The sequence below is a fragment of the Melopsittacus undulatus genome, chromosome 6 (genome assembly GCF_012275295.1).
Source record: "Melopsittacus undulatus isolate bMelUnd1 chromosome 6, bMelUnd1.mat.Z, whole genome shotgun sequence".
NCBI lineage: Eukaryota > Metazoa > Chordata > Aves > Psittaciformes > Psittaculidae > Melopsittacus > Melopsittacus undulatus.
Window position 1 is genome coordinate 44152004 of NC_047532.1, and position 24175 is coordinate 44176178.

Consider the following 24175-nt stretch of genomic DNA (forward strand, 5'->3'; position numbering starts at 1 on the left):
TCACAAGAGCAAGGTTTTCAGATGAATATTTGCCAGGAAATAAGAATTCAGATGGACTTAACCTCGTGGTAAACTCCTGTAGAACTTGTGTAGTTGTTTTCATTGGAAACTGAAGCTTGAAAAATTAAGAAATCACAAATGCCTTATTTTGGATTACAAAGGAAGATTTCACTCCAGAAGAATGTTTTGGTTTGGAATTTATGCATTTGTTGTTAAATACAAATTGAAAAACATCTTTCAGTTAAAAAAATATACATTCAGAGGATTCAATGACGTTTTACTAAATCTGATTTTTCCACGTTTTTCCACACACACAGAGTGACAATTCACAGCAATTATCTTTTCCTGTTTAGGCAGTAAACAAAGAAACTGGTTATTAATCCAGTGAGCTGCCGAATGCTTTTTATCCTGTCTGATGATGAGCATCTCTGAAGACTGAATTTTGTATTCCTTTGGTTACTTTTTAATTACACTGCAATAAAATTGCAAGGAATCTAATTATACCAGTCAAAACCCAGGGACTCTGTGGAAGGTGATGGAGGTCCAGCTATTTTATACACTAATTACACTAGCACAGGCCCTGGAATACTGTGCTATTTTTATTCATTCATGAAAAAAAACAACAGGCTTTTTGTCTGGATGTGAGCAACTGCTCTTTCATTCTCAAAAACAGTCAATGCACTCTCCATTTGTCAAAAAAGAGCTGCCCTCTTCTGTTTTCAGGGGATATTGCCACCTCTCAGATCCTAATGGGTGTGCTGTTGAAATCAAAATAAAACACCATCACTTCGCCTGCCTCAGAACAACAAACCAATACCAATAAAGCACTGTTACCTTTCTTAAATCCTCTGACAATGGCGCAATATTAAATAAGAGCTTGAATTATGGGTCTAAGAAGGGAATTGTTTGGGATTCCTAAAAGTATGTCTGCAGTGCCATCAGGAGGTGTGAGCACAGCATAAGAAAGCTTGCCTGAGCTGCAGCCGAGCCGGTTTGGTTAGGCAGTACAGCTGTCAGGACAGACTGATGCTGGTGTATGGATGTGGGGACAGGCATCCCACACACGTTTCAAGGTACAACTGCATCTTGATAGCTCCAGGCACCCATAAGAGCCACTGTAAGGTATCAGCCACCTCTGCAACCACCACTCTGGCTGCAGCCAGGACTTCAGAGCCTCTATCCAGCTGAAGACTGATGGCATTTCTGCATCCAGAAGGCTCAATCACATGAAAACATGTAGCTTCTAAAGGCTTTTGAAAATTTCACTCTTGATTTTGTGGTAGCCACACAGTAGCCCATGTGGAAATCATGGACTGAATCTGCAACAGGCATGAGGTTGGTTGGCATTTACCAAGCAGCATATCACAGCCAGTATCAAAGCTGCTAAACCAGAAGTTAAGTGGCAAGAAACGGAGCCCAGGGAGGTGGATACTAACTAATACGAGTTATTTTGGAATTATGAATTACTGTGACACATTTTCTCCAAAACTGAGTGCTCTCAGTCCTCTACTGTTCTTGATTTTTCAGTTAGTAAAGCCATTCCTCCAAGGAATAAAGATTGTTGCTAGACTGTTTCAGGAGGGAGACTTGTGATCTCACAACATGATTGCTCACTTGTTTCCTCTTCCCCATAAAATTAATCAGAAAAATGCCTGAACTGCACAGTAAAAGTCCTTAGAAGATAGATCAAGTGCATCACTGCATTTATATGAACATTTGGCACAGTCAGATTTGCCACTCATATATTATACCTTGTATGTTATTTATATCCTTATGAAATACCAATGAATCCAGTCACCCCCACTTGCTCTTTGCCCAGAGGCACAGGCAAGATTCCCCTGTGACACAGAAATGTCACAGCTTCACCAAGGTTCCATTAAAGAAAGAAGAGTGGCTCAAATAGGTGAAGATGGAGCAAAAGCTGCTCCCCAGTCTCTGTGCTGAAGGAAGTCTGGGCATGTCGACGCTGATTAAAAATGGCCTCTTACTGTCTGTGTGGAAATCTGACCAGACTCAGGGTACCTGTCTTTGTACACGTGCTGCAAATGAACAGCACAATAAATACTATATTTTATTACCAGTTTAACTTCATAACAAGAACCTCTACTGCAGGTGGTGATTTGAGTTTAAAAAAGGTAGTAACATAAAGGTACTTAAAAAGATGAGTAAAGCAAAGTGGATGTACCCATCCTCAGCTTGGCTCTGGACCAGCACAACCCTAGCATCTCACATCTTCCATTTTGCTTTTTCTTCCACAGACTTTCCATGTGCACCACTTGACTTTCACCATTTCCTGTAATCTCAGCAATAGATTTTCATGCTTAAAGGTGTAGAAGGGAAACTATCTGGAAACAGCCTCAAAGCACATCAAGTGAATGAAGAGCTAACACACATTTAGCCCTTCAAAGGCTGAATTTTTGCAATTTTGCAGAAATCTGCAGCAAAATCTGACAGTTTTCTTTGATCAAACAGCAACTCCATGGAAGCAAAATGCTGCAGCCATGATTGTTCCACAGTGCTGTAGATGGCACTAGCAGTATTGGGTTAAACACAGCACTTCCAACATAGGTAAGTAATTTCTAATACACAGAAATTGGAAAAGCCTCCAGCATGAAGACAATATTAAAGATTGAATCCTTCTGGGAAAGACACGTGGTATTTGTCTGGCAAAACTGCTGCCAGCTATCAGACACTATAATTGTAGAACATTAAGTTTTATCCCAAATGCCAAGCATAAGTGATGTTCCTGTATGATGTGAAACAGCTTCATTTCCTTTTGGAGGAAACCTAGATCATCTTCAGCAGCACCTGCTGAGCACAGGGTGACCTCAACCAGCCTCCAGGAAGACATTCAAATATTTATAATTTGACTGTGGCACTGCAGCATTGAGATGATGGGTTTCTCTATAGAACGTAGTTTGACACTGGAAACCAGTAGTGCAACCTAGCAGAGGGTCTGTAATCTTTAGTTTTGATATAGGCAGTTTAGGCAACCCTAGCTGTGTGCAGGGGGTTGTCTTGTACAGCTCTAGCTAGGCTTAAAGCTGTGCCCACTGCATTTGCACAACCACATGCTAATGACTCTCCTTGTAGGGTTAAAGTTTGTAAAAGACTAATTTACTGGGGGGTTTAAGCCTTGTTTTCAAAGACAACTTGCAATCAGATTTACAAAAATGCCCCAGAGATTTAAAATGTCTGCTGGGATTTATGAAAACACCCAAGCAGATAGCAGATAAAGGTGTTAAATGTTTTTAAATGTAACCCATGACCTATGTCAGACCCGTGTCCAAGGTTTGGCAGAATCACCCAAGGGAACCTCAAATTTTCTCTACCTATTCTCATTTCTTCCACTGATTATTACTTTTCCCTCTGGGACACGTACATAATATTCTTTTTAGGTATTACAGCCTGTAATCTGGACCATGTATCTTTGGGTTCTGATATTTTAGGGAAGCATGCTCTGATTTGGAACACCTGGACTGTATTCGCTATGGGAGTATGAAGTTGTACGCCAATGACAATAAATGCTCGCTGGCATTTTTGTAACTTCAAATCTCTCATGAACCATTTCACAGAGCTTGGCTGCTCATCCATTTACCATGCAGTCTGTTAAGCAGGCAGCCTGACACTCACAGTAACACAGCTCCGCTTTTTCGAAACAGCTTTAGGACACCGTTTCTTAAATCAAGACAATACCTTTGAAGTTAGTGAGAGAAGGCAACACTGGCTTTGTTACTGCAGTCAAAAATGCAACTTAAAAGTATGCATAATAATCATCAAGACTGTTATCATATAATTAGCATATACAGTCTGTACCCAAATTAAGAACTCCCTTGGAAGCTTATTATGTCCTAATATATACCCAGCACGTATATACATATAGCTGTGTTCTGACCCACACTTGCATTTCTCAGCAGTAGTGAGAAGCTGCATGAAGATCAATGCTAAACTAGATAAACAATGTGTCTTCAGAAATCTGTTCTGCATATTAGACAGTAGGCAATGCATGAAAGGACTCCAGGCTGATGTGAATGTCCCTCTACGGAGAAACCTTTTAAGAGAGATACTGCCCCATGCATCCACATCCACCCTGAACTTCTAGAGCTTCTCTTCATACTCTCTTCACCCTCAACCTTCAATGCTTCCTTCAAAGCTTCAGGTATGTGTGTACAGCTTATGTTTTAACAATTGTCATGTCTTCTGTGCTGGTATCAGGCTAACACACAACCCACCCTAAGGACAACGGCTTAACCCAGCTCTGCTGCATTTTCCCTTTGTGGGAAGAGAGCGCAGGGGAGGCTCAGGATGCTCAGCCACATGTAATGATCCCTGAGCTTTCTGCATCCTGCCTGTGGAGCGGGACTGCAGTAGATCAAGGAAGGCTAATACAAACAGTCAGCATTACAACTCAGATTGATCAGACATTATTTCAAGGGTATAATTGCAAATACAGCAGCTGAACATCCTGCATGTATCTTGGTACCGTGGGATAGGCAAAAAGCAGACTGACACTACCCACTGCTGTCTCCCATTTTTAACTCCTCAGTTTTGTGTGCCTGAGGTCACCACAACCTTGAAACATCTGCCTTATTTTTATTTATATTCTTCTGTTAGCACTTTTCTTCATATTTTTCAATAATATTAATTAAAAATTACTTGGACTTTGTGCAAGAAAAATCTGTGCTTCACACAAGTAAACAAACCTTTATTAAAAGCTGTCCTATTAATTACACTTCTGTGACTGTGACAAGGTAAATCAAAAATAGAGCAGTGAAAAACAGAACCTTGAAGACATAGTCACTGAGACCAGTCATAAGAGGAAGCATGAGAAACATCCAGCTCTAATGTCTGGGTACTTTGGCACTAGCTACCAGACAGACCAGCAGAATGTACAACGAACAGCCCATAATCCCACCTGACATAAATCAATGTGATATCCTGGAGATGAATTGCATTGTTCCTCTGTCTGAATTTGGAACTGCTAATCCAAACATCCTCACAGTATCAGTGTTACACAAGTAGCAGGTGCTCACCAGCTTTTACGAACAGAAGCTACTTGCCTAAGGCTCCCAAAGAATTCAGTAGTTGGCCATTTCCTAATTAAACCAAACACGATTCTGCCGAGATACTGCAAAAGTATTAGAGATAGCTGCACTAAGGAGCTACTGGAAAGGAATCTCCTATAAATAGTGGGTAATACCAAGGAGGAAGAGTCCTTTAAGGGACTGCTTCACATACATGCACACACAAGTGTGGTAGGTCAGAGCGGAGAAGGATGAACCCCTCACGGCTACTGAGACAACAGCCAGCCCTGCCTCAAGCAGGAGCTTCCACTCTTTCCTTATACACTCCCCACCTACACAAGGTCACACATAGCAAAACCAAGCCATCCTAATAAATGACATCTCAGCTAATGAACTCTCTAGACACCACAACCAAAGACTTTTGCCACCATGCTGTTGTTTATCAAGTCCCTTAAGTGTGAATTGTTCTTTACAGACTCCTCAAAATATCAGGTGTTAACCCATATGTCTTCATCTCTTCTGGTGGACAATGATTTTGCCATTTGACTTTTCGCATATTTTTTTTTAACTACAAATCATCTTTTAAAACCCAGGCTAATACTCAGACTCACAGTGTTTTTCAGACTGTTGGTCTCATTGCATTTAGTTAAGCATGTAGTCTGCCTTTTTCAGGTAAACACTGCACTACTACAAAAAATTCCAGAGATGCAACAAACACAGCATGTTATTCAACTACGCTCATTTCTTAGAACTTTATACCTTGCTCTTTCATTGTTCTTTCTCTTTGTAACTTGGGATGAAGAAACAAGGCATAGCTTAATACTTTTTTTAACAGCTTTGTATGTACAGCAAACACCTGCCAAAGACACTCTCTAGTCCCACGTAATACACTTTAATCTTCCTATCTCTCTTTACACGTGTATAATTCCACTGACTTTAAATAGATCTGCAGGTAGAGAAGTGAAGCAACTGCGGTGGAAAAAAAGTCAATTGGAAATGTCATTCATTGAAGGATTAGGCCAATGAATTCCAGGTATTATTTGTTACAGCAGCTCATTACTATTCCAAAACAGACAAGCAGCATTCAAATGCTTTAGGAGAACTGGAAGAGGTATAAAGAGAATTTATGTGAAGTGGTCATAAACGGATACAGAAGAGCCTCTGGAACCTGCAGTTCACAAACATGCACCCACTACAATTCTTCTAAAAGCTGTTGTTTTTTCCACCTCTCCACTAAGGTTTAATGGCAGAAGCAATACTGAGATCTCTGCCAAATTTCACTCCTTTTAAATCATGCGCTAAAGTCCATTTCCTAATGCATTGTAAAGTCATCATATAAACAATGAAAATCCAACAATTATTAATCAAATGGTTTATAAAATCCAGCCATTTTCATCAGTCTGTAAACAGGGAGGATAAATGGAGATATGGCAGGGTCAGCAGCCTGGTATTGAGAGGCCTTGGGCTCAATCTTCCTTTTGAGCCATAGACTTTCTAGGCAAATTGCATACTTTCTCCCCAAACTTTACTTCCTCAGTTGTAAAATGTTGAACAAAAATTAAGTTAGATCCTTAGACATTGGTGTAAGAGAAGAAGCAGGAGGACTATCCATGCTTTCAAATAACACAATTAGTCTTAGATTTTAATCTATTTTTTATACAATTTTATTTGCTGCCTAATTTAATAAATGCCTGTGACTCTGGATTAGGTTGCCCAGGTGTCTCTGCATGACACTATGGTTTGGCTGTACCAAACTGATATAGAATTGACATAGAATACAATTACCACATGTAAATATTAAAAAAGGAGGGGTTTTAACATCCAGTAACAGGGACACAGTGCTCTGTATAGGTTTGCTCCTCTCTGGTTCCTAGGATGACTGAAAGTAACTATCTGTATGGGCATAAGACAACAAACGGCTGCACTTACAGGCTTTGACAACTCTACTATACGTGAGAACACATAAAGCCTCCTGCATTTTATTGATAGCACAGAAGCAGCACTAAGGCAGCTCTTGGCTCATCAGAAAGGTAAATCAGGATAACTCCATCACAGTGTCATTATTCTCTGTAATGGGCTGATGCAGTGAATAACAGAGGACAGGCGAGCACAGGGACAAATCCCTGTTCACAGTTGCTTATACATTCAAAGCTGTGCCTCAACAGCACACCCTGAACATCTTACCTGTGCCACCAGGATACTGCCCTTGAGGTCAGCAGCTCACTGCACTAACAGCATGGCTGCAGCACCAAGGAAAAGCATTTTTCTCTTGCCTGAGTTGAACACAGCATACCCCAGATTTTGCTGTTTTAAGGGTCCAGTTCAGAATGTCCTTTCTGTTTGGAAAGTCATTTATGTTGCATAAGCACACACTCCTCTGGTGCCCTCAAGTAATGAAAGAGGGGAAAAGCACAGTGGCAAAAAATGTATAAATACAAGTATCAGGCTCAGCTTGTCACCACCTTTTTACAGCTAGAGTTGAAAGTCAGTCTGTGGTTCAGCCTGGGGCTGTCACAGAGCTTGTGATCTCTACTCAAGAGGAAAGAGGGGCAGAAACAGAGCCCTTCTTGTACCTTTTGGTTCCCATCCCATCAGATGCCAAGCAGTCCCAACTCCTCCTGAAGCCAAGACAGCTCAGAAGGAGAACTCATCTGTCTTTCAATAATAGCTGAAATACACTGACCCCCCTCCAGAGTAACAAATTCTACACTGGACAACACTCCTTTATCAGTGTATTAAAACATATTATTCATGTAACCACACTCAATGCTAGGATAAAATAAGTTCAGTCATGCCTAATCCAGCCATACCAAAAGCAGTATCAATACCAAACACTAAGGCTGTACAATGATAACAGCAAGATGATTTATTATATACTGAAGAAGAAAAAAGTAAAAAGCAATCTCCCTCACAGGGATCAATACAATATAAAGAAAATAAGGACAAAGGTACAAAACCAACCTGACAAGAAGGCTCTAGATGAAACATGTTCAAAGCACTTGCAAATGTCACTGGACAGATGCAGAAGGAAATTAAATCAAGTAATTTTTCCCCTGCAAAACACAAACTGAAAAACTGATTTTGTTTCTTAAAATCCACAGTCCTGCCTTTACCTGCAGATACTTTACATAAAACACACAATTTTAGTTGTGATACGTTTTTTTAAAGGACAGATTCCCAGAACTACTGTTTGACCACATTTATTTCAAAGTGGATTTTATTTTCACTTTCAGCTTTATGCATGAGGCAAAGAAGCCAGATCAGCTCAAAACAACAGGAGCTAAGCCATCTCATCCAGAGCAACCTTGTACATATGGTTGTAAAATTTAAAAAACATGCCACAAACCAAAAAAACACATATATGAGAAAACAACATCAGTATGAAATTCCTGAAGGGTTTCAAGGCTTGCTCCTACTCAACTGAAGTCAATGCACTTTAAATTATTTCAGATGGAACAAGACCAAATCCTTACCTAACCAAATACACATTCCTCAAAAAGCAAAACCTTAAGAGTGTTATAACCCAAACATAGAAGTAAAAGACAAATTTTAGCCATGTACCTTGCCTGGCACTAGCCAACATAATATATTTACCTACAGCATTTCATTTACTCCTGACCTGGGCAAGATTCCCACTGGTTACAGTGCATATTACTTAAATAACGTAGCTAAAGGACATCATGCATTAGTAAGCTAAAATATGAACCCGTGCTTACAGCAACAGCTTTCCCTTCTAATGCCCTATAATGAGCATCTAGAAAAGGAAAAGACAAGAAACTTTACAGAAAAAAATCTGCACTTAGTTACACTGATGACCATCCTAAGCAACTCCACAGAAGTTTTCAGGGTTCATTCTGATGTACATGAAGAAAGCAGAAAGTCAAAAATTGACCAGTGCTGGGCAAGATTATAGCACATTTACTATTAGTGCAGAATGCAAAATAACAGCTAATGCTTAATACAAAGTAGTATCACTTTCAAAATCCTCACAAATACATGGATTCCACATAGTTTACTTCCTTGCCTTAAAACAAATGCTTAAATGTAGTATGAATTTCATGTGTCTAAAAATGTCATCTCGTAACAAAGGAATGGGAAGGGAAAAAAATTTAAAACAAATGGACATTTAAGAGAGAGTTGCAAGGAAATTCCCAGTTTGTTTGGTATGAAAAGAAACAAAGAAGACCCACTGATTGGACTTGGGTTTTTAATTCATTTGTTTTGGGGTGGGTTTTGTTGTTTGCAGATTTTTTTGCATTAAGGGAAAGAAACCAATACATATGTGGGAGGGAGAACATTTTCACAAATATAATAAATACCAGTTCTGATCCAAAAGCAAAGTGCGATATTGAGTTTTCCATTTAAACAAAACAGGATACAACCTACAGGATAATGCCTTAAATATTAACAAATCTGTTAGTGGTCAGCACAGCTAAATAAATATGAACACAATGATTTGTATTTTGTTTCTAGCAGCAACGGTCATTAACCTACTGGCCAATGTGACAGCTTCACAAAAGTCCTGTTTCTTGGGTTTGGTACTTATGTTTAACATGAAAAAAGATTAATCGGGGAAAATGGTACTACAGCTGTACGGTATTGTCCCCAGCCCATCTATGTCAAATAGGGTTTGGTCAGGACATGTTTTCAATATGTGTTTTGAGCACTGATTTATAGAACAGCTTTGCATTTCACAAAAAAAAAAAAAAAAACTACAAAAAACGAAGAAGTCAGGATCCCCCCCAGTTTCTCCATCTGACAGTAGGAGTCTGGATTGTCCTGAACCCTAAAGATATTAGTGAAGTTGGATGTTTTCTCTTTGCAGTCAACAATTTTCTGTGCTAGAGGGAGAGTAGGAAGATCATAAACTGTTAAGCTGAAGAGGGAAAGGAAAGCTTTGGTCACTTGTAGGGAAAGGCCGCAACAGAGTTCTGGGGCAAAGCGAGTCTCAGCTGCTTCTCCCAGCAAGAAATATCTTTCCTCCCATGTAGGAAACCTGTCCTACACTTGTCACTTGAGTCACACTATCTGCTTTATGCCTGTTATGCAACCCACCACTTTGAAATTCTCAGGATGATGACATTCACTTGTTGCACTCCCTTGAACAAAAGCAGATACAGACCTCTCTGTTCAGGATAGACTCAAGCCATTCCTCAAAACCAGATGTGGTCCCATGCAGAGAGAAGCCTGCAGGGCTTCACACCTCATTCACACACCATCCCAAATGCACTAAGATTGGCATGTTGTGGCAGGTTTGCACCAGCTGTTACTAGGAGGTAACAGCATGCAGAGCACTCGGAGTTTTGACACCTCTGTCAGTCACTGGAAATGCCAAATGAGGAGCAGATCACTGGGCTGGGAGCAGGGGCAGCAACCAAAGCACAGTGGTGAACAGTTGATTTTTGGGACACATGAAAGCAAGCAAAAATGCCTTCCTGGCCCTAGCAACAAGCTTGACAACATTAGTACCTACAGCTCCTCCAGCTCATATTTCACAGTGTTGTTGTTCTACTACTAATTGCAGCCTGCGGGAAATGCCACACTGTAATTTGCAGCAAGGGGAATGTTCAAGTATAATGCAGGAATCACTCTGGTGAAGCACAGTGTGATAAGGCTCATCCAGTTCCCTCTGTCCCTGTACAGTGGTGTCAGACTGGGAAAATAAAAGGCAGAACACAAACAGAAAACCAGAGCCCTTGTTTGACTGCAAAAGATGAGGGGGAAAAGCTGATGAGAGATTTTTGCAATGGGAATGTTCTTCAAGGCTGCACAGAGGATGAGCCAGGAGCAGAAAAGCACAAAAGAAACAGACTTACAGGCTGTCAAAACTGCTCAATTAGTGCTTTACAACTTGGACATGTGTCCTCGTATCTTCTAATGTGTTCCAGTGCACAAACCCTTGGACTCTGCACAAAGGAGGGGAGAGAATCCCAGTCAAGAAGATGCCCATTGCTATGCCTGTATGTGCACAGCAACGATCACCATGGTATCATACAGGGGGTTGCTTTTGTCCACTACGCAAGAGCTCACTTTGACTGGATTTAGGAAGACTGCATTAAAGTTGTACCTGATGCTCTCAGGTAGCTAAAGATAACAATACTCAATCTCTGAGGAGCAGCCAAGTGCAACAAACCTTTCTGAGGTGAACTAGGAAGATTAATAAAAACTATCTGGATTTTTGGTTAGTTTATTAATTTTTCATTTTTTTAAGGCAAGCAGAAAGTCCTCCTGCAATGCAAGAAGCAGGATCAGAATGGCAAAAAGGAAAAAAAAGGTGGTGGTGGGGAGCTACCTTCACCATTACAAAGTAGGTGGAATTTACCCCTGGTAAAATACTACTGAAACCAATGGAGCTGCATTTAATTCAATGTAATGCCTAAAGAGGAATGAGAGACAAGCCATGATGCTTCTTTACCCCTGCTGTGCACCTGCCACTGAAGTCAATGAAGCTTTACCAGTGTACAGCTATAGCAGCACAGTGGTGAATCAGGTCCAACAGGGGTTACCTACGTTCTGCACTTGCCACCGAATCCAGCGTTTTAGAAACATTGTGAACTGGATTCCAACCACAGCTCCTCACATCTACCCAAATAAGCAGAAAAATAAATGTCAGCCCTACTTCTGTTCCTTATCCCCTTTCTACTTTCACTAAGGAAAATCAAAGCAGACACACCTTTGGGCTTGTCTATCCTTAAAAAAGTTGCTTGACAAATTTCATGAATACTTCTGTATGGCCAAAAAGCTGTTACTCAAACAATCATCACCCCTGAAATTTACATTCTACCTAACTTTGGATTTTTGATGGCCCCTAAACCAGTGAAGTTTACATCAAGGAATGGAATAAAAACCCATCCTGAGGTGGGAAAAGACAGAGGGGAAAAAAAATCATCCAATATTGGTAGCTCTAGTGCAAAGGAGTATTTCAGCTCTCCTCTATAACACCTATTGGGCTTTGCCCAGGGAATTACATGAAAGTGAGACACACCAGTATCTGCTCTCCAGGGTCCATGCAGCCCTGCTCCCCAGAGCAATAGAGCTGTGGGCCAGAGACCAACACTTGCAAAAAAATTTACAGCTGACAGCTCCTTTCAACAGATTCTCAACCCTACTCAGTCTAAAGCAGAATCAGAGCAGAGCACGTATCACCTGAGCAGGTTTGCTTTCCAATTCACTTCAGTGAGCCACTGAGATCCCCACATACTCTCTTCAGGGAGATGAGCTACAGCCATGGTGTATTAAGGTGACCAGTCAACAACACTGAGAATCCTTTTCACTGTTAACTGGTAGAACAGAGTATTTCTGAATTGGGCTAATCAGCTGATATCCAATGTCAGATGTTCAGAATGAAATCGGCATCACAGAGGAAGCGGTAAGAGGCAAGACTCCAATGTCTTACACAGCTTTTCTACAATGATGTGGAAAGAATCTACTCTGGGCTGCTAATGGGAGCCACAAGCAGCAATTTGTGGGCAAGTACACCACTTAATTCATTCATTCACAGGCCCCATTCCTGCCTCTCTTTTACAAGCTGCCCAGAGATTCGGTCCGTTTTTGGGAGGCATTCTGGAGCGCTGCTCTCTGGTATGCAAACAGGGGAGCAGGTTTTGCACATGGTCCACCTGTGTGGTAGAACCACAGAAGTTCCCAGCACTTCTGGGCTTTGCATATTCATGCAGAAGGCTGGGGAGCAGACAAAGTCCTCCCCACCACTCAATACAACAAAGAGCCTTAGATAATTAGCAAACAAACATCAAAAACACTCATGTCCTGCACAGCGTCATCCTGCCAACTACGATAGAAAAAAAATCTAACCATACCATTAAGTTTGCAGGTGTTACATGTACAGCTCGAGAGCACACTCCTATCAAAGGGAGCACAAAGCAGGGCATGTGGCAAACAGCAGGCAAGAGACAAGCTGCTCTATTTGCAAATTACTACCAAGGGTGGTGCATCATTGTACATAGCCTAGGTTCTCCATCTCATTCCTATACCGCTGTTCGGACACCTTGCTTTTATGCTGTTTGCTTTCTAAGTGCTGTCTGAACTCCATCTCCTCGCTGGCTCCGGCGTTGCACATGGAGCAGTAGAACTGGCCACTGGGGGTGACACACATGGCCAGATCCCGAGGAATCCTCTGGCGTGACCGCGGATTGAAGTAGGGACCTAAGGATTCAACAGAAAAGTCTGTTTTATCTATAAGAAAGAAAAGCTTGAGGCAGCTCATGACAACTTCTAAACCCAACAAACTGTTAAAAAGCAGTCAAAGATTAGCTTCCTCAGCTGAGCCTGAACTTGATTTTCCTATGACTTTTCCACCGCGATCCAGATTTACAGGGATGTAGGACACCAGGGAGCAGTACTTGCTGGTATTATCTAAAGCATTAGAGTTGACTTAGTGCCCCAGTCTTATTAAGAATCAGTATGAATTTGAAAATTAGAAATAATTTAAATGACGAATCAGTTCTTTATTTCTTAACCTTCCCATTCCAGAATTAGAACAATCGTTTGATTAAATTGCCTCAGTTTACAATTATCACAAATTTAACAGAACTTTAGAAGATTCATCTTTTCCACATGACGGTGATTAGAATGACACAATTAAACCAGGCTTCATAAGGAATCGGGATTTCAACTAATATGTGCTCATAACACAGAATAAAAAAGATGCTGGGCTGGACACTACAAAACACTCATTAAATCATAGTAAACAGGCAAAGTTAGTCTCTAATACCTGAAGAAGGACACCACTCTAGGAACAGATGGTCCTGGAGGGAGGCTAACATGCTTTCTCATTCTGGTCATGGGAGTGCAAGTACAGGTTGATGTGCTACAGCAGGAGCTAAAGCACCTGGCCACTTGCCAAGAAAATAAAGCAGGAAAGTTGTTACCACCGAGAGCGGCCTTAGAGGTAGGCAGATGGTAAATTACATACAGACTAAGAAAATGAGCCAACAAGCAGGCTAACAAAACAAAGCAATTCCAGCAGCTGGGAAAACACATGCAGACATGAAGGATAAGCGGAGCTAGGATGAGCTCCTTTCACAACCTGTCTTTGCTAAAACAGACCTCAGCAAAGAAGAAAAACAAGTCTGCTTATTATTCATTATTATTCCAACTATAGAACAGATGCGATTCAGTTACCTGTGCTGTTTTGAACCGTATACATATTTCTTCTGTTCTGCATCATTTTATATTCATTCCCTTCTTTCCTTGCCCTTCGTTTGCTTAGTTCTGATGCATCCCTGAAGATTAAACATATGAACAGCTGCAATTCAGTTTTCTGAGGAAAAAAAATAGCCAGCGACACTGCCACATGCTTTCCCAGCCTGAGCGTGAAGTTGAACAATACCTACGAGAATGAGTTATTCTGTGCTTCTGCAAGACGCAACCGCTTGGCATGATTTTTCCCTTGGTAGTGAGCCTGTGCCACAGCTGGAGAACTAAACGAGGCATCACAAAGCTTGCAGTAATCATTCTCCGTGGCCAAGATCACTCGGCCACCTGGTTTACTGGATCCCATCTAGCAGCAAAGGGAAAGAGAGTATATGAAATGCAAGAAGGTTAAATTGTTGAAATATCTGAATCACAGGGACTGAGATCAGTATCACCATCAGGCAGCAAGAGAGCTGGAATTAGAGCATATGGATTAGAACACTCTCAAGTAACTCCCCAAAATGTTCTTACACAAACTTTATTTTCTCTGCCTCAGCCTCCAGGAAAATCTGCAAAATCGAGATCTAGACAAGTCCCTAGCCTCATATGGAGAGGAAAGCACTCTGAACAAACACCCTGTACCTTTGCCATAGCTACAGAGGCTTGTTTACTCCACAGCAATGATATATTTCCTCTACTCCTGATCGCTGAGAACTAATGAACAGTAACATGCACACTAAGGAAGACCCACCAAAATGTAAAGGTGCTCCTCTCTCCTATTTATAGTGTACTTAATCTCTGTGCAGTATTCTGTCCATACACAGCTCCCTGACCACATGAAGAGATAAAAAACCCGAACAAAACAATAGCAGACATGCCAAATCTCTGATCCTCACCCTTCAGGTAGCAGGGCACCTGGATCAAGACTTCAGAGGAAGAACCCAGCCTCACACAGATAGCTCCTGCCATATGAAGGATACCTTGCGTATCTAGTCAGACCACACACTGATTTGGGCAGCAACCATGTCTCCTCAATGTGCATCATCCGGAAAAAAAGTGCTTTGTGAACAGTGCAGCAGCAGTGATTCATACAGCTATGTTACTGCAGCATTTGCCAAGTCGAGTTTCTTTCACATCTCCTTTGATACTGTTCAAGCTTATAGATACAAACACACAATTCTGACTTCCATGTTATATGAATGCTCATGTAGTCCCAGAACAGTCCTTTTATTGCCATGGACCATTTCCTCCACCAAAACCCACATCAGATACCCTGGCAGGTACAGAACCCACATCCCACTATCTAGGACTGGACCTCATGTCATTCCAATTAAGTTCTGTGAGTTCTGAGTGGTTAGGGTTAGAAAGAACCTTAGGATCATCTAGTTCCAACCCCCCTGGCATGGGTAAGGGCACCTCACACTAGACCATGTCCATTTACATGGAACCAATTCTTCCTCTGGCAGCTCCAACAACATGTTTATCTGCCACTTACAGCAAATGGTCTTTGCTTTTCTACAGACAAAAATGGCTTATGCTTTGGAAAACAACAGGCGCAGCTTTGATCTCTGCAGCCAAGCTTCTAGAAGAAGAAAGCAAAAATCACTTCTTTTGCCTCTAATGTGCCCAAGACAGAATTAATCTGAATCACTGAGAGAACAATCTGTTTATCCTACACGCAGGAATGATCACCTCAAAAGGAACAACATAAGAGGAATTAGCCAACAGCCCTGGGCAATGGGTGTAGGAGCACCTAAGCACTTTTTCCATGCAGGCTTCCCTCATGCAATGGAGGGATGATTGTGCAGAGCAGATGCCACACTCTCCTGTCCAAACCCAGCTCCAACAATGCTGTTTTATACCTGCCCTTAACCATACTCGGCAGCACATCAGACTTAGCTAGGAATCAATGTATTTGCCATGTAAAAACAGAATATTTCAAGTCCAATATTCTGCTGCGACAGCAGATCAATACCTGCATCTTCAAAGGAAAGCAAACAGCTCACAACAAGATGTTACCATCCTCCTGTGCCATCAACACATTCCCAGCTCCTGTGGTAATCCTCAGAACATGAGATCTAGTTATCCTTACTGGGGGTTAGGTGACAAGTAAGCAGCACAATCTCAATCACCCTCCCATGCCTTACCTGAGTTGGAAGGGAGACAATCTGGGGTGGGGCAGGCTCAACCAAATTACTCATTCTGGCAGATGCTGGACAGCTATTGGCAGCATAGTAATTTCGGAGTTTCTTACTGTGGTTTTTACCCTGAAACGAGAACCCAGATTAATCACTGTTCTAACAGTAGCATCTTACATTGAAAGAAAAAGGATCCAAAGACCAAAATAAGAAAATGGCCATGAAAATTGCAACTCCAATAAAGGAGCTATCACTCAGAAAATAACTCTGAACTTGAGAGATGCTGGAATCCCCCCCTTTCTCCTAAATGCTAATTAACCAGCAATGATTTGGCCTCATTTTCAACTAATTTTCCCAAATCAATAAGGTTACAATTAGTTCATAATCTGTTTCCATTTCACATAAACCCAGTATTTCACATTTTAAACATGAAACATTGCTTTGCATAGTTTTAGCCTGAACACATACAATTCTTCATGACAAGTATGAGTTAAATAAACTCATACTCAAGTATGAGTTAAATCATGAGACTGAATGCAAAAAAACCCTATTTCTTTTTTTTTTGCTGTTCCTTGGAAAATATACACTATAGTTCTTTTTGGTGTCCTGACAGAGCTCCATGAGACTATGTATATGCATTGTGGATATATAGTAAGGCATATGCATAAATGTAAGTTATGTAGGATTAATGCACTTCTGTCCTCCCTCATGGCAGACATACTCCAGAAATCAGTGTAACACTAACTCATCCTACCCCTTCAGTAGCAGGATACCACTTTTTCAGGGCCAACAGCAACCAAATCTGGTGCCCTAAGGATATGGACAACCACTCTTTCAGATTAACTGGTAGAGAAGGTCACCATATCCCACACAAATACAGCACTGGGCAGAGAGGGTACTAGTAAAAAGGGGTAATGTAAGACAGCGACATATTCAGTCTCTCAGCAAAGAAGTATAGGCAAATAGTCCCCAGCCTATTTCAGACAAATCAACCAGATCAGCTTGAACAAAATTTATTTGACCTGAGCTGACCCAGCTGACAAGAGTGTTTGCCTAAATGGCCCCACCACATCAGTGGTGTGCATAATCTCAGCAAGGAGACGGTAATAAACACCTGGCAGCAGCTCCCCTTCCTAGTGAACAGCTGAATCCATCAGGAAACATCTGTTCAGGCCCTGCAAAATCATGTCTGTGGAATGAGAAGTTCAAGTTTATTGGAAGAGGTGAAAAATGAGTTGCATAAAACAAAAGAAACATCAATGTCTGCTTCTTCACCCATGCCATCTTGGTACTACTTCTCTGTCTCTTTGGACAAAGTTTTTGCAAAATGCTCCAGTGATGACACCTTAAATAAAATCACTGCAGCACATCTGGATGAACAGCAAATTCAAATAGGGGGAAGACATGTCTACAGAGCAGCCTTAGTCCATTAAATGGTGCAGAGGTAGTTTCAGGTGAGCCAATTCAAATGCTGCTGCTGGTGTGCAGTCACCTTACACTCAAAACCCCTTTGAGGGGAGTTCATCCTTGTGCATTAGCCCATGCTTAGCTCTGTGCTACCACAGCAATGCTACTGGCAATGAACATGGTGGCACAGGTATGTCTACACAACCTGCAGATGCAGAAGTCCTGAAAGTTGTGCCTTCTGCTACTCTCCTTACCTGGTAATGAGCCTGGGCTTGTTGTGCTGAATTCAGAGTGACATTGCAAAGCTTACAGCACAGAGGCTTACATAGTTCCTCCAGTATAGGGTCCTGCTCCACCACCTTTGCAAGCTCTTCTTCTTGCGTGTGATGAAAGGAAGGCCCCAGTCCAAGAGATTTTGGTGGGGACAATGGTGAGGTGGCTTTTGGCCTTGTAGCCACTGACATAGGAAGAGATGAAGGCTTCTCAGAATGGGGAAGAAGTCCTGCTTGCTGTAGAAGAATCATTGGCCACGAAGACTGTGGGCATGCAACTTCTGAAGGATGAGGAGTCGTCTTCAGATCTAGACCAGAAACACACAAACGCTGAAATCAGCAGTGCTAACAGGAAGATTGACCATCCCGGGGACAAATTCTGAAACATCACTGCCTCTATCTTATGACTTTTCACAATGCCAAACAGGATGAAATCAGTTTATAACACTTTATCCCACAGGAACAGCAGCATCCCAGGCAAGCAAGAACAGATTAAAAGATACATGTGTAAGTGTACTGAATCCAAACTGTAGTTGTTAGTACCCTATGGCACCCTCCTGGGGTACTAACCACCCACAGTACTCAGCCAACAGCACACACATCTCACTGCTCCATGACCATAAGATGTAACATAGAACATGCACAGCACATAAAGCTGTGTTAATGGGAATTAGAGGCATACAGCTGTTAGCCACTCCTCTTTTGGCAGCCCAAGGTCAAGCTCAGACTCCAAAACTTAAACAAATATCACAAGAACTTGCCAATGATGTACTGATGTACAAAGATTTACATGTATAAGCCAACAATGACTTAAAATGAAAACAAACCCAAATATTTCAAAACAGATTTATTATATATAGGTATATATAAAATGCATACCCACATATACATCATCCCTCAATTACTTCTTCCTGAGGAAAGATATTCTACAGTTAACTTTTCTCAAGTAAGTCAACAAAAGTGGACAAGTGGGAATCAACTTGAGCATACCTTTCTGTTCACAGTCAAGACCCAAGGCCCCTCTGACATGGTCTTGTTGAATGACCTTGAGCTATTTCTCATGTTTCCTTTGCTAACTATAACCAATGTAACACTTAGAACCACATCTGCAAAATGGACAGCTTATCCCATGTTAACCTTTATTCAATTACTTCTCAGTTAATGCAAGTTCTTAGAACAAAAACTGCACTTCCAATAAGGAGTTCTGAGAGACTTATTTAATTAAAAGTCTATAAATCACATTTAAAGCCCCGATGAACATTCCTAGAATAAGGCAGAGTAGTGATATTATGAATCAAGGCACAGCTACTTTTGTTAATATCTTATTAGCTTCTTATCATAACAAATCCTATTCACTGCCACACTGGGATCAAGAGAAGCATTATCTTGGCCTTTGCAGATTACTTCCAGCTAGGGCTGCATTGGTAGCAACTATGTTTATGCTATGGGCTTTGTTCATTTTTTTAAGAAAACAGTGAGTCACATCTACATTTTAAAATAACGCTTCTGGAAAATTAGGGGAAGGTAAATAAATCATCACCTAGGAACTCTTTTCCTAAGTCACTTTTGAAAATAGAGTTCAACTTCAAACACATTTAGGAACCAAGAGAAGAGGACAGCATTTATCTGGGATAACTTCTGGAGTTTTCAATGTACTAAAATTAGCAGGAGATAAATACCTTACTATATTCCAGCTATGGAAAATCCTAGCTGATGCCTGTATTTTTAGGTACTCTATTACCTTTGAAAATCTGGACAGAATCTTTTGTATTAGCAAAAATAAATAATAATAATAATAATAATATAAATAAAATCAGTGGGACCAAAGTGCTCAAGTGACAAAAGCATTTCTGAAATGTTCACCTCTAAAAATGGACTTTCAAAAAAAAAATAAAAGGAAAAAAGAAACCAACAAAAAAATAAGCCATCATGCATTGCCCTGGGGACAGACTTTTAAGACAGCAGCAGAACCACCAGAAGTTTTTATGGTTTTGAACAGCCTGTCACTACCAAAGCAGTGTGAAATTCCAGGAGAACTATGCCTAATGTGGTGTCACCATAAAGACAAAATCAAAACCTCTACCATGAAAACTAACTGAAACAAGATAATATGGAACCCATCACAAAGGAGGAAGAGGACACACAGGAATGGAGTAGTGCCAACCATCCATCAGCACTCTAAATTCTGTAGTGTGACCTAACTTCTCTCCAACTTGCAGCATATGTGTTCCTGTTTAAACAGAACTATGGAAGATTTTGCTGCCTTTAGTTTCCTCAAGTAGTACTCTGTAGATAGTCTAATTCATTTCAGTGGGGCTACAGATGGAATATTTCATGCTCATGACAGTTAAATCTATCATAATGCAGGCCTATTGTGGTAGTTTAGATGAACTATGCATGCAGGTAAGCATGCCATCCAATTTCACATTTTTATTACACCAGCATATTGGGCCTCCTACCTTAAAATGGGAGTAAATTATAGCTAAATACTTCACAGAGCAATATAGAGAGATCTGCAGTAAATGGCAGTTGGGATCCATCTGCTTAATTTTGCATGAGTGTTTGTTGCACTTAAGCCTTCCATATGCAACTGTCACTGATGGGATCTTCCATATACAAGAGAGAATACAGTACTTAGAGGATCTGCACACACAGGGGAAAAGGTATAATGTAATATTGTTAGAAAATCTTTAACTGTAAAGTCATTTACTGATTCTTAGGGTAAGCAGTAATCTGAAGGTAAAATAAATGCTATATGGGCAATTTTAAAATTAGAACTTCTTGACTTTTAACAGTGATCTTTCACCACTGAAATTGTCCAAATTATGTTGATTTCTTTCTTACAGATATTATTTAACAGGGGAAAAAAATAAAAATCCATGCCCTTTCAACCCTCTGCTGCTGGTTGTCACAGATACCCTGTCCAGGAGAAGGTAACAGGACATTTTTGACTCCTCTTTTCCTTTTATGTGAGAAGCTGCAAAATCTTTACACTGCAAAACAGCAAGAGAATCTCTGCCACATAGGACTCATAACTGTACATCCTGAGGCAGGGTAAGGACCTGCAGCTCTCCAGGGTGAGCTGAGGAGACCTTCTGCTCAGGACAGCGTCTCTCAGATCTCAGCATGCCTTCTCCTACAAGCTGTACAGGTGAGAATACACTTCCACTCTGTGTCAGTTGTCCTCAGGTGGATACAAGGGAAACAGGAGCACAAGCCCTCCACGCTACATTCAGGTTGGGGCATCCCCACGGCAGCACTGAAGGAGAAGACCCAGTCTCCATGCCCAAGTACCACAGCCTGGTAGTAGCCAGGAACTGCTGGTGGCACAGACAACAGGAAACAACCTCACCAGCTAACAACAGCACATTTCTGGAAAAGGAACTGGAATAGCCTCAAATCACCATTTGATGGGGAAGGCACATATATACAACATGACCATCCTTGGCTATAAGTGTAAATCACAGTGAGACATCTATATGCCATATGTTCCCATCAAAATTAATTTTTAAATGCAGTTAAGGCAACTAATAACAGTGACAGAGATCTATACAAGCAATGAACAAGTTGTAGGTTTTGTGGTGGGTTTTTTTTCAATAGGTTTTGTGGTGGGTTTTTTTTCAAGACCAGAAACTTCTCAAGTCCCCTTTTACCTCAGAATATTGACATCACTTAACCTAACTTTGTTAGAAAGTTTCCCTTTGGCCATAGACTAGACCTACAGAACTTCACCATGAAGGGCAAGGTCATTTTATAATGCTGTAGGGATGGAAAATAGCACACAAAACAAATACACATCATACACAATTCTGCACCAAGGTATAAGCTCACTAACCCTCTGCTGATGAGGATACACGTTTAGTAACCCAGAAACAAGAGGGCATTTAGCAGCTGTTGCATCAGCATCAGAAACCACAGTGTATAAATCTTGACATCCTGGGCAGACATTTCATAGAGTCAGAGAATAGTTAAGATTGAAAGAGACCTTAAAGATCATCTAATTCAAACTACCTTGCCATGGGCAGGGACACTTTCCAGGAGACCAAGTTGCTCAAAGCCCCATCCAACCTGGCCTTGAACACTGCCAGGGATGGGGCAGCCACAGCTTCTCTGGGCAACCTGTGCCAGTGCCTCACCACCTTCAGAGTAAACAGCTTCTTCCTAATGTCCAATCTAAACCTTCTGTCTGTCAGTTTAAAGCCATTCCCCCTTGTCCTATTCCTACATGCCCTTGTAAGAAGTCCCTCTCCAGCTTTCTTGTAGCCCCTTTAGGCACGAGAAGGGTGCTCGAAGGTCTCCCTAGATACCTTATTTTTGTAAAGCTGCACGCCTTTAAGGGCGACGCGGTCTAAGGAAGAAAGCAAGCCCGGATACGTATTACCTTGTAAAACCGCAACTTAAGCAACTATTCATCCTGCCAACACACGATTTCGGAAATGTAGAAATGAAACCAGCGCAGAGAAGAAGCAAATGCAGAAACCCGCATCACCGAAGCGGCGTAAGCACTCCCGAGCACGGCAGAACACTGCGAGCCCCCGCAATGCCGTACAGACCCGCAAAGCCGACCCCAGCCCCGCACCGAGGACATCCTGTGCCCGCCCAGCACACCCCGGTCCCTCGCGATCCCTGCCGCACCTACCACCGGGCGGGGGCTAAGGGCGACTGCCCCAGCCCCCAGCGGCACCGCAGCCCCGCACGGCTGCACACAGCGCTCGAGGCCTCAGTAGGAGCAGGGGCCGGCACCGCAGCCGGGACCAGCTGCAGGAAGTGACGGCAGCGCGGCTGGGAGGGTCCTGAGGCAGGCGCGGAACGTCGCGCCCACCCACCGGCGCTGCGAAGAGGGTTTGTTCCGCCGTGGGTCGGCAGTGTTGCGGAAAGTGGGTCTGGCAGCCTTTGGACCGGGGACTTTAGGTGGCGTGTGACCCTGTCGTGCTGTGGCCCCTGTTTTCTCCTCCTGTCCTAGGCAGCTGCTGGTACTTCCCGTCTGACTTCTTGTGAAGTGAGCTCACAGAGCCGCACTGTCGTTGAAACACGGTGTTTGGCATTACAGGCTATAGCGTAGTATAAAAGTTGCTCCAAATACTGAACTGTTCGGTCAGATCACAGAATCATAGAACGGTTCGGGTTGGAAAGGATCTTAAGCTCTTTTAGTTCCAACCACCTTGCCATGGGCAGGGACACTTTACACTAGATCAGATTGTTGTTCAAAGCCCTGTCCAGCCTGGCGTTGAACACTGCCAGAGATGGAGCAGCCACCGTTTCTTAGGCAGCCTGTCCCCATGTTTCACCATCCTCAAAGTAAAGAGCTTCTTTCTAATGTCTAATCTAAATCTTCCCTCTTCAGTTTAAAGCCATTTCCCCTTGTCCTATTCCTACATGCGCTTGTGAAAAGCTCCTCTCTAGCCTTTTTGTAGGCCCCTTTAGGCATTAGAAGGCTGCTGTAAGCTCTCCTTAGAGCCTTCTACAGGCTGAACAAAACAAATCCTGAGCTGAGGTTCTGTATAAGGTCATTTAGTGGTCTGGTTTTTTGTTGTTTTTTTTCCTAGCACCTTTTGTTTATGACAGCAGAAATTGCAATTAACTTGTATTTGCATATATAAACACCTTCAGCTTCCGCTAGTCATAGCCAGGGTTGGGTTAACTTCCCCTCAGCCACCGAGGGCGGCAGCGTTGGCCTCGCCCTCGCAGCTGGGCGGCCCTGCCTCAAAGCACAACAGCATCTGCTGATTTCCCCCCCATTGCATTGGAACAGGAAAGCACCAAGAAGTCTCTGCAAGCTGAAACCATCACCAAGACTTCCCGGTAGCAATAAGCCAAACCACCCGGAACCCATTAGTTAGCCACACGCACTAATTTTTGTGAGATCTTAGAAAAAATCCCATTTCTCGGATACATCACTACAGGTGGGAATCACAAACCGCGGCAGCTTCCAGCAAGAGCAGCAAACGAGCGTTTCACAGCAGGTGTGTTAACGGGTGACACCGCTGCTGCACGCTCACTGGGGTGTGCTTTGCTGTCACCGGAGAGGCTGGTGCTCCATCATCAGTCATCTGCAGCTGCTCAGACTGGTCACAGCAGCGAGTCGAGTCTGTGCTGGCTCCGGGCAACGCTTCAAGAAAGAAAATTGTGCTGCAGTGATAAATACCCTTTGGAAAACAGAGAGACTGGCCGAGATGTCTCA

At 42.1% G+C, this 24175-nt stretch overlaps 1 protein-coding gene across 3 annotated transcripts; it reads right to left on the minus strand.

Moving 5' to 3' along the window:
* Positions 1–305: 305 nt before the first annotated feature.
* On the minus strand, positions 306–22752 carry ZMAT3 (zinc finger matrin-type 3). Of its 3 annotated transcripts, XM_005146913.4 has the most exons (7): positions 22634–22752; positions 17977–18302; positions 16325–16444; positions 14378–14544; positions 14166–14266; positions 13030–13187; positions 306–758 (listed from the first exon to the last, which is right to left on the minus strand). In XM_005146913.4, exons 2-7 carry the CDS (start codon positions 18244–18246, stop codon positions 747–749), a joined length of 828 nt encoding a protein of 275 aa, XP_005146970.2. In that variant the 5' UTR covers positions 18247–18302; positions 22634–22752; the 3' UTR covers positions 306–746. The 3 variants fall into 3 exon arrangements, with proteins under 3 accessions (XP_005146970.2, XP_030902965.1, XP_030902966.1); XM_031047105.2 differs by lacking the exon at positions 306–758 and having other exon boundaries at positions 7868–13187; XM_031047106.2 differs by lacking the exon at positions 306–758 and having other exon boundaries at positions 7868–13187; positions 22630–22743.
* Between the last annotated feature and the right edge of the window lie 1423 nt (positions 22753–24175).